We start from the raw sequence: 11,566 nt of genomic DNA on the forward strand, positions 1-11,566 counted from the left end.
CGCTAGGGAATGTATTAGTGCATTTTAAGTTGTATGTAGGATAATTGTATCAGGTTAGACAGAAGTAGAACCTTGTTATTGAAGAGACGTGTATGGGTCCTAAATTGACAAGGGTTAATTGTGATGGTTAATTATATGTGACAACCTGTGTAGGCCAGAGTACCCAGATAGTTGATTAAATACTTATCTGGATGTTGCTGTGAAGGTATTTTCTTATATGTGATTTTCACTTAAATTTTGAGAAAAGCAGATTATTCTCTGTAATGTGTATGGGCCTCATCTAATCAGTTGAAGGCCTTAAAGAGAAAAGACTGAGGTCTCCCAAGTAAGAAGGAATTCTGCCTCCAGCCAGGGTTTAGACTCAAGCTGCCACATCAGGTCTTCCCTGGGTTGCTGGTCTGCCACCAACCTGCAGAATTCAAACTTACCAGCTTTCACAGTGAGCAAATTCTTTAAAATAAATCTCTCTCTTTCTGTGTCTGTCTCTGTCTCTATCTTTCTTTTTCTCTCTCAGTACACACACACACATATCCTAGAACCTTAATACAGAAAGTACTTAATATCTGTAATTAAGAAAAGATGAATAAAGTATGGAAGATGGGCATCATATATACTCAGAAATTATTGGTATGTGCCTTGGTTATTAATTATAAAATTTCTAACAAAATTCTCTAGTAAATTCACAATGATGCACCTTTAAAGAAAGTATAGAAAGGGATTAGGCTATAAACTAAAATCTGGGAAAAAAAAAACAAAACAAAATGAAAATCCAGTAACTACATGAAATAGTAGGAAAAGTGATAATAAGAATAAAATTAATCAAATAAAAAACATACATTATTGCAACTAAGAAGGAACATATAACCAGACATCAACAAAATATGAGAATGTGATTTGTTTCTCCTGGAGGTAATGGAGCCAGGATGTTAGGTTTCTCCAAACTCTGAGCAAGCCGGTCTGGGTTTGATCCTCCCACAGAGAGCTACCAGCTAAAGAGCTCATTCGTGGTTTTCTTTCCTTTGGGGAATTGTTGATAGACCATCCATCACACACTCACGTAAGCCTGAGCATAAAGAATAGCAGTATCAACCAAAATTGTGATTATTAAGAATGACTGTCATCCCCAAGCTAGCACAGTATTATCTCACAGAGATGAGCCTGGTTAGGAAGCTTAGAAGCAAGGCGACTCACGTTGAAATTCACCCCAGGTACAGGGCATGTGGCTCTGGGATCAGCTGTTCCTGGGATGGATTGGGAGTTCTGACTACCACCCTTATCAGGGTAATGAGTGGGTCAGATTGAGCAGAGTAGAGTTGCATAACAAAGAAATCAATGTGGACACTCATGGCAGGCTGATGCATAAAAGAAAGAACACTGGAGCACCTGATGGCTCAGTCGGTTAAGTGCCTGACTCTTGATTTCAGCTCACGTTATGATCTCAGGGTTAGCAGGGCTAACCAGCGCTTAGCAGGGAGTCTGCTGGAGATTCTCTTTCTCTCTCTCTCCCTCTGCTCTTCTCCCTGCTCGTGCTCTCTATCTCTCTCTCCCAAATAAATAAATAAATCTTTTTTTTAAAAAAAAAAGAATGATCAGAAAGGCTGCACAATTAAACAAAATGAAATGCCAGTGAGTCATCATGACATCTGAGTTTTCAAAATAAGCATGAAAAAAGAAGACACCCCCCCCCCCCCCAAACGGGGGGGGGGGGGGGGGGGGGGGGGGGGAACTGTCCACTTTAAAAAATGTTCCCTTGGAAATTATTTTCAAGGACATCTTCTCTTACCCACTCACTGGATTTCTTCTGAATACTTATGACACGGGGATATAATGAATGCCTTTACATAGAGCATGAATATGAAAACGGGCTGGAGCGATCAACCCTGTATCAGAGAATGCGTTACAAAGGCAATGTCTGGTGCTTCAGGATTTCTTGGCTTCAGCCCTGGGTGTCAATCTGGCTGTGATCATGATGGTATCTGTGGGGTGCGATCTACTTATGGATACGACTAAGGGGCCAGAGCCACTGACTACGGCTTACCTCCCCTGGTCTATTTAGGGAGAGGGCCAGGGCTCAGAATTGTTAAGTAAATTGTTCATTTTTATTAAAGCAATAATCCAAAGAGCTTTCTTTGAAGAGTTTAAATACTATTTTCCATTTCTGATGTTATGTACCACTTGAAGGGACAGTCCGCTCTTAGCTTCGGTGGGACCCCTGGGGGTGATCCATGGGTGTCCGCTGTCGAATAAAGTTGCAAGAACCTCTAGGAGTTTCACAGAAACACACGTTTGCTCAAAATAATTTTTTAAGTGAAATTGGATTAAGAATTAGTTTCAGTCCCTTTCTGGCTCACATTGGCCATTTTTAAAAAGGGGTAGAGAGAATGTAGCAACAGCACTGATTTATCAGTTTCCGCATCCAACCTGTGAAAACTCACGGTCTACGTTCTATGTTCTCCAGAAAAGGACAAACTATCATTATGATCATACGAAGCATGACCACACAAAATTCACATACTTTCATGTAGTCAGCTGCACAGGTGGAAACACATATGGCCAGCCAGTCAGCTAGGTAACTGCAACTGGGGTCACTGGAGCCAGGTGAGTTAGTCTGAGTCAAGTCTGCCCACGGAACTGCATTTTCAAGGAAACTTGCTGGAATGGAACATAAACATCATACTGGAAGCATCAACTGAGAGAGGAGCCCGGGGAACTTCCTGCTCCTGCCCTAAACAAATACAAGTAAATATCTCACTGTCAAGGAAGATCCAGGCATCATTCCTTTTCTCTTAAATGTCCAAATCTGAATCTGTAAGTGCCTTGGTATGATACAATGGGTCTTATCAACTTGATATTCAGCATGTTCCAATGTCCTAGTAAAACCTCCTTCAGATCCACTTCAACTTGCTTGGTCTTCTGAGGATCCAAGAAGCTAATTAGTACCATTTCATAAAAATCTCCTAATAGGGGAGGGGCTGCTGCTCAGACGATTAAGCATCTGCCTTCGGCTCAGGTCATGATCTTCAGGTCCTGGGATCCAGCCCGGCATCGAGCTCCCAGCTCAGCAAGGAGTCTGCTTCTCCCTCTCCCTCTGCCTCACCCCTTGCTTGTGCTCTCTCTGTCTCTCTCAAATGAATAAATAAAATCTTTAAAAAAAAATCTCGGGGCACCTGGGTGGCTCAGTCGGTTAAACATCTGCCTTCAGCTCGGGTCATGATCCCAGGGTCCTGGGATCGAGGCCCCTGTCGGGCTCCCTGCTCACAGGGGGTCTGTTTCTCCCTCTCCTCCCTGTTCCCTCTCGCTATCTCTCTCTGTCTCGAATAAATAAATAAGTAAATAAAATAAAATCTTTTTTTAAAAAAAATCTCCCAATATCATATATAGTGAGGGACAGTCACTTCTTTATTTTGTCAATTAAAAACTAAAATAGGGGCGCCTGGGTGGCTCAGTTCGTTAAAGCGACTGCCTTCGGCTCAGGTCATGATCCTGGAGTCCCGGGATCGAGTCCCGCATCGGGCTCCCTGCTCAGCGGGGAGTCTGCTTCTCCCTCTGACCTTCCTCCTTCTCATGCTGTCTCTCATTCTCTCTCTCTCAAATAAATAAATAAAATCTTTAAAAAATAATAAAAATAAAAATAAATAAAAAAAATAAAAACTAAAATAACCCAAATTGTTGAACCTTTCATCACATATCCTATTTTGATCCTGATAGTCATTTGGTTGTCCTTCCTGGGATCCATTTGGTAGGTTGTCTTTTCATCATGTTGATGGTTTCCTTTTCTGTGCTCCATACTTTTACAGTGCTCTGAAAACATATACATAAGCCTATTTTTAAAATTCAATAGCTCCTCCTGAAATATTCTGGAGTAGATGACAACCACTCACACCTCACCAGCATATATGAGCGCACCTGTGATCCTGCCCCTTCTCCAGCATCATTTCTTAGTTTAGCCAATCTGATGATTTAAAACGCATTAGCATATCCTCCAGTGTGTGCAGTTTGATCTGTCGATGGAAGTCTTGGGTAGTAAGGCCAAGTGAATGCAACTTAATTAATCATAGCAAGCTGAAAGGATATAGATCATATGCAACATAAGCATCCTCTGTGTAGTGAAAAGGACAACAAAAATCCTTCAGATCTCATCGCACTGGCTTTATTCACAAAAATATTTATATTGGAGCCTAAACTACTCTCTAGATACTAACATGAATATTAAGAAGGTTAGTTTCCTGGGCAGCATTTCACTGCAAGCCTGGGAGAAATGCAGAATCATTTGGAAGTTCTTGTCTATTTCAGGTAATGTTCTATAATCTGAGACTTGTGCCTCTCTGACCCAGAGTTTGGGCAGGTCCTCAACTGACCTTCCTGGATTTGAATAGATGACACAAAGACACAAAAGGGCTCAATGTTACAACCTGGGCTATTGAGTGAGCACTCTCAGGTAAAGCATTTATCAAACCTTGGCATTCATCACAGAAAAGGTAAGATGGTATACCATGTGTTCTGTCAGCACAGATTTTATAATGTATCAGATGAAGCACAAGGAAGAGGAAAACAAGGGTGGAATCCATTTCCGTGACCGTCATTGCCTTTACGAGGCATGTAAGGAGAAGGATGTCACACCAGCTCCAAAATAGTGCATTTCAAATGTCTGCCCAGTGTAAATACATAGAAACATTGTGTTTTTTTTCTTATAAAAAATACATATTACACATAAATATTTAGATCAGTGTTTATAACTAAACAAGCAAAATGCTCCCAACATGAAAGTCCTATCTAAGTTTCTTCAAAAGCAGCTATATATCTCAAATGTTTACTTTTCCCCATGTTTTATTTATGAAAAGCTCCTTTCTATCCATCACTTGGCGAGCTCAGGGCTTGTTAGCCTGAAAGTCACTGGCCTAAATTCAAATACATTCGCATCTCCTCTTCCTTGCTTTAATAAAAACTCATCCACAAGTGTGAGGTCGGGTCTGAATCTGTTTTCTGTCGAGTCACGGTCACCTTGTCCCAAGAGCCTGGATTGTGGGCTGGTCAGACCCAGGTCCTGCTGCCTGGCACAGTCAGAATGTAGCCAGGGTAACAGCCAGAGCCCAATACCTTCATTTACTGCTGAAAATCTCCAGCCAAGAAGAAGCAAGTGCCATCCGCTAAGAATCACAGATCTGTATTTTGTTATTCTAGGTTTGGAAACCATCAGAAAGTGATCTGAGTTGAATACAGCTTGTCATAAACAGGGCAGTGGGGAGGCCCCAGCAATGCACGGCCTCAAAACTGAAAGTCACATGGGGATCTTTAAGGTGTGGAGAACAAAGACTACTCTAGAGCACAGAGCATCCTTATGATCAGTTTCTCTCCTCCCTTCCTGATGAGGCTGTTGGCTATTTTATTTTTGCTATGTTCGATTTTATTTCCAATAGAGTTGTTTACATTACCATGTGTCTTAATGTTTAAAAGTTACAAGTTGGCATTTATAAATTATATAGAAGATGTAAGGAATAATGAAAAACAGCCATAGACATCCCAACCTGTCTAAGAAATGCAGGATCATCCACATTTTTGGAAGCATCTGTACATCCCTCTGTTCATCAATCCTGTTCATTATTCTCAGTGTTTTTTTAATATTTTTACCAAAGTAAATGTGTCACTAAATCGTATTTTATTTTGTATAGTGTTGAAACTAGAACAAAAGGAATCATCCTGTACAATTTTTCTGCAAGTCGCTTTTATTTCTTGCTCAGTAGCGTGTCTACATAATTTACTCTTATGATGTTTCGCTGTAGTTCATTTATTTTAACTTGGGCACGATCCTCCGGCATATTGCTGAGCACATACCTTCCACTCGATTGGACTGGGTTGGTCCCCATTTTTTGCTATTACAAAATGGCGGGGTTTCTCTAGCTCTAGCTGTTTAATCGCTCTGTCAAAAGGCCCGCTCTCTTCAGCCTGGACCAGGTCATGATAAAGCATTTTCCAAAGCAATGGCTCTAACTCAGAGCCCCACCATAGTCAGAACACATGTGCACGGGCATGACATCATTACATAGGCAGCTTTCCATTATGCCAGCAAAACACTCCGTATCAAAGACCTTCTCAGAACTGACACTACTTTCTAGATACTAATGTGAATATTGAGAAATTTGGGGTCGTGGGTAGCAGTTCTCTGCAAGCCTGGGAGAAATGTGGGATCATTTGGAAGTTCTTTTCTACTTAAGGGAGTGTTCTCAGAAAGAAAGGAGAAATGGGGAGAAAGACACAATATTTGTAGAAATAGTGGCTGAAACCTTACCAAATTTGATGGAAAAATCTTGATCTATAGATTCAGTATCTACCTGCAGTAAAATAAAAACAAGCAGATCGCTCTTAGATACATCACAGTCAAACCATGCAAAAACAAAGGAGAAACTTTGAAATTGCAAGACAAAAACTTCTCTTCATACACCAGAGGACCACACTAGATTAACCACCAACTTCCAGTCAGAACCAGTGGGGGAAAGGCCCTGAAATGACAACAGTCAAAAAGCTGAAAGGGAAAAAGTTGTTCAGGTGCTTGGGTGGCTCACTCAGTTGAGCATCCAACTCTTGATTTCAGCTCAAGTCATGATTTCAGGGTCCTGGGATCGAGCCCTGTGTCAGGGTCCCTGCTCAGTGGGGGATCTGCTTCTCCCTCTCCCTCTTCTCCTTCCCCTGCTCATGCTCCCTTTCTCTAAAATAAATAAATAAATCTTAAAAAAAAATTGTCAACCCAGAATTCCATACCCAGCAAATCTGTCCTTCAAAAATGAAGGCAAAATAAAGATATTCCCAGATATACAAACTTACAAGAATTACTAAAGGAAACTTTTGAAATGAAACAAAACAAAAGAAAAGAAAAACTTGATTCTTAGATTTAAAAATGCTGGATTTGTTAAAGAATGTGGGTGAACATGTATATGTGTGTCTATACAGAATGTTCTGAAAGTGTTTCTGCAGTTTACTCTCTACTGATCTCAGAAGCAAAAATACTAGAAACATATGAAAAACATACTTTGGAGGCTTAACTATTTCAATTTGTTTTATACTTATTTAGCTTTGTAAATTTTGATTAATCATTAATTTTCTAAGTCCCTCTAGCTGAAGATAGTGGAGATGAACTGAAATAAAACATCTTAAGATGTTTTCAAAATATACATGGCTAAAGAAGCACAAAAGACATTTGAGTTTCTTTTGTACTAGGGTGATACAAGGCAAAAACATATTATGTGGGGAGACTGAAGTTGCAGACAGAGGGCAAAAGTTCCTGGGAATTAACCAAAATTCCAAGGACAACTCCAGATTTTTAAAAGCTATGAAACTGATGGAGTGCAAGTAGAGGTCTCAAGGGAACCAGGTATTATCTGAGTTCCAAGCAGGATGAATAGCAAATTGACAAAGGTCTATCTCTAGCAGGGTGAGAAGGTAGGAGTGTCAGGCCTAGGAGGGTGGAGGGATGATGAAGCTGCAAGGCTGGGTGGATGGGAGGGGCTGTGGTCCATCTACTTGTGTCCCCTACCTGCCCTCAAGAGCCCTTTGTGACCAGACCACAGCTCTGTGATGTGGGCCTGGGTTTTGTGTCCACAAGTGCACTCCCAGTGCTCAGTGTAGCAGCAGTGTGATCTGGCACTAATGAATTTCAGAGGAAAGAGATGGAGAATTACCTCTTCCCTCAGAAATGCATTACTGGTGGTTGTCTGAGCTCCAGTCCCACTTCCTGGGCACTTAATATCCTCGCCTTCCTATGTGGACTGGGGCTCTTTTTCCTGTTAGTTTCCTTCTCCCAGCCTGATCCATCCTTACCACCACAGAGGAAACACAGAAACATCAAGAAGGTAAGGAACCCTTGGCCCAGACCCAGCAGAGTATGATTCTGTCTTCTTTTTTTTTTTTAGGTTTCTTTTTTTTTTTTTTCTTAATTAACATATAATATATTATTTGTTTCAGGGGTGCAGGTCTGTGATTCATCAGTCTTACACAATTCACAGCACTCACCATAGCACATATCCTCCCCAATGTCCATCACCCAGTCACCCCATCCCTCCCACCCCCATCCACTCCAGGAACCCTCAGTTTGTTTCCTGAGATTAAGAGTCTCTTATGGTTTGTCTCCCTCTCTGGTTTAGTTTTGTTTCATTTTTCCCTCCCTTCCCCTATGATCCTCTGTCTTGTTTCTCAAATTCCTCATATCAGTGAGATCATATGATACTTGTCTTCCTCTGATTGACTTATTTCGCTTAGCATAATACCCTCTAGTTCCATCCATGTCATAGTAAATGGCAAGATTTCATTTTTTTGATGGCTGCATAATATTCCATTGTATATATATACCACAACTTCTTTATCTATTCATCTGTTGATGGACATCTAGGCTCTTTCCATAGTTTAGCTATTATGGACATTGCTGCTGTAAACATTGGGGTGCAGGTGCCCCTTCGGATCACTACATTTGTATCTTTGGGGTAAATACCCAGTAGTGCAATTGTGGGGTCATAGCATAGCTCTATTCTCAACTTTTTGAGGAAACTCCATACTGTTTTCCAGAGTGGCTGCACCAGTTTCTTTTCTATTACTATTTCCACTTTTCTGAATTATTGGAGAGACTCCTGGGATAGGAAAGAATAGAATGTGTATTCTCAGGAAAGAATAGAACACCATCCATCCAGGGATAAGCCAGACTAGGCAGGGGTTAGAGGGGCACAAGGATTTCTACCCAAAGATCTCAGGCCACGAGTCCAGGTGTGGTGGAGAGCTCCAGGACAATGTCCCAAACACAGTGACCAGTGGCCGAGGACCAGCAGTTAAGAGCTGCATCTCTAGCAGAGGTCAGGCCCCTAGGCATTGGTTCACCACCCACCTTCCCGGGGCAGGTGTCTCAGGTGAACGTTCCTCTGTCGGGGCTGATCGAGGGCAGTACTGAGCCCAGGAGGCCCCGAGCAGCAGCTGGAGTGGGGCTCTGGCCTCGGGAAGTGGGGTCCTACGTGAAGGAGCTCAGATGCGCCCACAGGTCTGGGAATATGTGTGTTTCTTGAGCAGAGGAACAGTGACAAAGAAATTTCTCACATAGAAAATCCTCCTGTACATTCTTCAAAGAAGGAAAACTGAAAACATTTTTATCCATCTTGAAAAGGAAATGAGTAAAATGAAAGAAAACCACAGCCCCCCCCCCTTAGTTAAATGTAGGAGGTCCCATTGTTCATGAGCAGTGAACATCTGCTGCTGGGGTTGGGGTCCCAGCCTCCCCGTGTTCTCTCATCTCAGCATCAGGAGGAGCCACAGAGAAGGAACAACAGAAGTAAGAAGAAAAGGCGGACTCTAAAAAGTGAGCATCTGCCACTCAGCCCTGCACACCCCAGTTACACCGACCCCCCTGCTCTGAGGGCCCAGCCCCACCATCTCCAAGACACCAGGGCCTGAGCCCATCCCTCAGGAAACAGAGCCCTGGGAGGGGGAGGGGCTCCTAGGAGCGGGGAGGGGCTCCTGGGGGGAGGGGCTCCTGGGAGGGAGAGCGGAACCCTGATGCTTCCCAGATTCTGGGCCAGAATGAAGCCCCGAGGGGTTGGAAACAGGTGTCGCCCAGCAGGGGCCCCAGGGCCTGGCCTGGGAGATGGGACCTCCAGCTTCAACTGTGGACAAGTTGCCCAGCTTTGCTCAGATTTCTCTGTGAGGCGACCCGGTCATTGCTCCCCCAACAAGGTCATGAATGGGGAAGCGATCCCCATCATGAGGCTTGCTATCACTGTGCGGGCACGTGGCCTTGGACACTGATGTTTGGGGCTCCCGAGTCTAATCCCCCAAAGGTCTCCCCTAAAGGGACATTGTACTCAGCCTCCTGTAAGACCCCTGGGCCCCCGCCTTCAGCTGTGACGCAGTCTCCTGTTTCCAGCTTTCAGAGATTGCCTGCAAGAACTGGAAGAGGTTCAGGACCTGTTTTCCCTTCTGCAAAGGTGAAGAACCTTCCCCCTTCTCTCCAGGGTGCTCCTCCCAGAGTCTATGGTGCGAGCCCAGGGCTGCAGGCACCCTGGGGCCGTTCTGGGGGTCTGGGAGGAGCCAAGGGGACAGTGTGGCTAAAGCCCTGGGATTAGGGACAGCAGGAGCATTGTGAAGTGGGTGTGGGGGCGCGGAGGGCCGTGGGGCCCACCCTTCTGGCCCCCCTGCTCCTGGCTTCGGCTCACACCTCCTGTCTCCCACAGCCACCTGGCGAGGTTCTCTGACCAGAGGCGCTTTCAGCTCTTACAGCAAGCAGCCCCTGGGCAGGTGTGCAGAGGAGTGCCTGCTGGAGCCCATCAGCCATGCAGGGAGCCTATGGAAGATGCTCCCACCATGGCCCCATCACCTTCCCCCGCTCCTCTGACGGGACGCCCTCTACCTCTGGCCTCCACCCTGTCACTAGGACCAATGACCTCCTCAATTTCTTTTCATTCACACTCCTCCCTGAGTACTTCCTGGCCATCGGAGCCTTTCCTTCCCCTGGATGGCTTTTCACACCAGCCACTTGCTCTTCCCCCTTCCCCACCATGGCTCCCCGCTTCAGAAGCCTGCCCTCCGCCTCTGACAGCCTCCTTGGCCCCGGAGTGGCCAGACTCTCCTCTGACTCTCCCTCAGTGTGACTCAATGGCACCCCCACTGTGCCCCATCCCACAGAGCTCGTCTCCACACACCCCTTGGTTAGCTTCTTCTGTCCCAGTCATCTCGGGCGTGGGCCGCTCAAACTGTCCCATTTCAGCGCTGTCCTGGTGGCAAGAGGCTGCCAAAACCTGGAGCCTCTCCACCTCCACACGCTTGGAGTCCGATCAAGAGCCTCTGGCCCACCCCTTACCAGAGGCCTTGTTCTGGGGAGACCCCACACACAGACAGGGAGAGACTGGAATCCCCCCTTTCATCAACCCTGACATCCAGAAGCTTCTGGAGATACTAATCGCCAAGAGAACAGAACTGAAGATTTGGAAGGAGAAGGAAAAGAAGGAAGGGTCAGACTGCCACCCGACCTCTTTTGGGAGAATGTTCAAGTTGCCAGGTGACAAGCAGGACACCATGGGTGACCAACACTTCTGGAGCTTGAGAGGCAAACCAAAACAGCTGCTCGGTCCTGAGAAGCCCCCACATCCCAAGACTTCGGGAAACAATTTACAGCAGAAATGCAACCAGCTCTTCTGGGGTCTTCCCTTTCTGCACAGTGAGTCCCTGGTGGCCACTGTCAGCATGACTGATTCCCAACTGGAGTTCCCATCTGTCCAATTCAATGAACTCTCTCATGCCTTGCCACTCCAAATTCAGGCCAACATAGCTCCACATCTTTCACTGACCCAGTCATTATCTGACACTTTGGCCCAGCCCCAACCCTTGACCCTGGACTTGTCCCAGTCCCAGCCCCTGCCTCTGGCTCAGCCCCAGCACCTGCCCCTGCCTCTGGATCAGCCCCAGCTCCTGGATCAGCCCCAGCTCCTGCCTCTGGATGAGCCTCAGCCTCAGCCCCTGCCTCTGGATCAGCCCCAGCCCCAGCCCCTGCCTCGGGCTCAGCCCCAGCACCTGCCTCGGGCTCAGCCCCAGCACCTGC

General features: G+C 45.3%; 1 protein-coding gene across 1 annotated transcript in view; it reads left to right on the forward strand.

Moving 5' to 3' along the window:
* Window positions 1–9,753: 9,753 nt before the first annotated feature.
* The window catches only part of LOC118026228 (spermatogenesis-associated protein 31E1-like), a 7,785-nt gene continuing 5,972 nt past the window's right edge, over window positions 9,754–11,566 (forward strand). The window contains exon 1 of the mRNA XM_035028975.1: window positions 9,754–11,372. Coding sequence (XP_034884866.1) covers window positions 10,315–11,372 — 1,058 coding nt within the window. The 5' untranslated portion in view covers window positions 9,754–10,314. The remainder of the gene's footprint in view (window positions 11,373–11,566) is intronic.

The sequence above is a fragment of the Mirounga leonina genome, unplaced genomic scaffold, assembly GCF_011800145.1.
Source record: "Mirounga leonina isolate KUSES-001 unplaced genomic scaffold, KU_Mleo_1.0 Mir_224, whole genome shotgun sequence".
In the NCBI taxonomy this organism is placed as follows: domain Eukaryota; kingdom Metazoa; phylum Chordata; class Mammalia; order Carnivora; family Phocidae; genus Mirounga; species Mirounga leonina.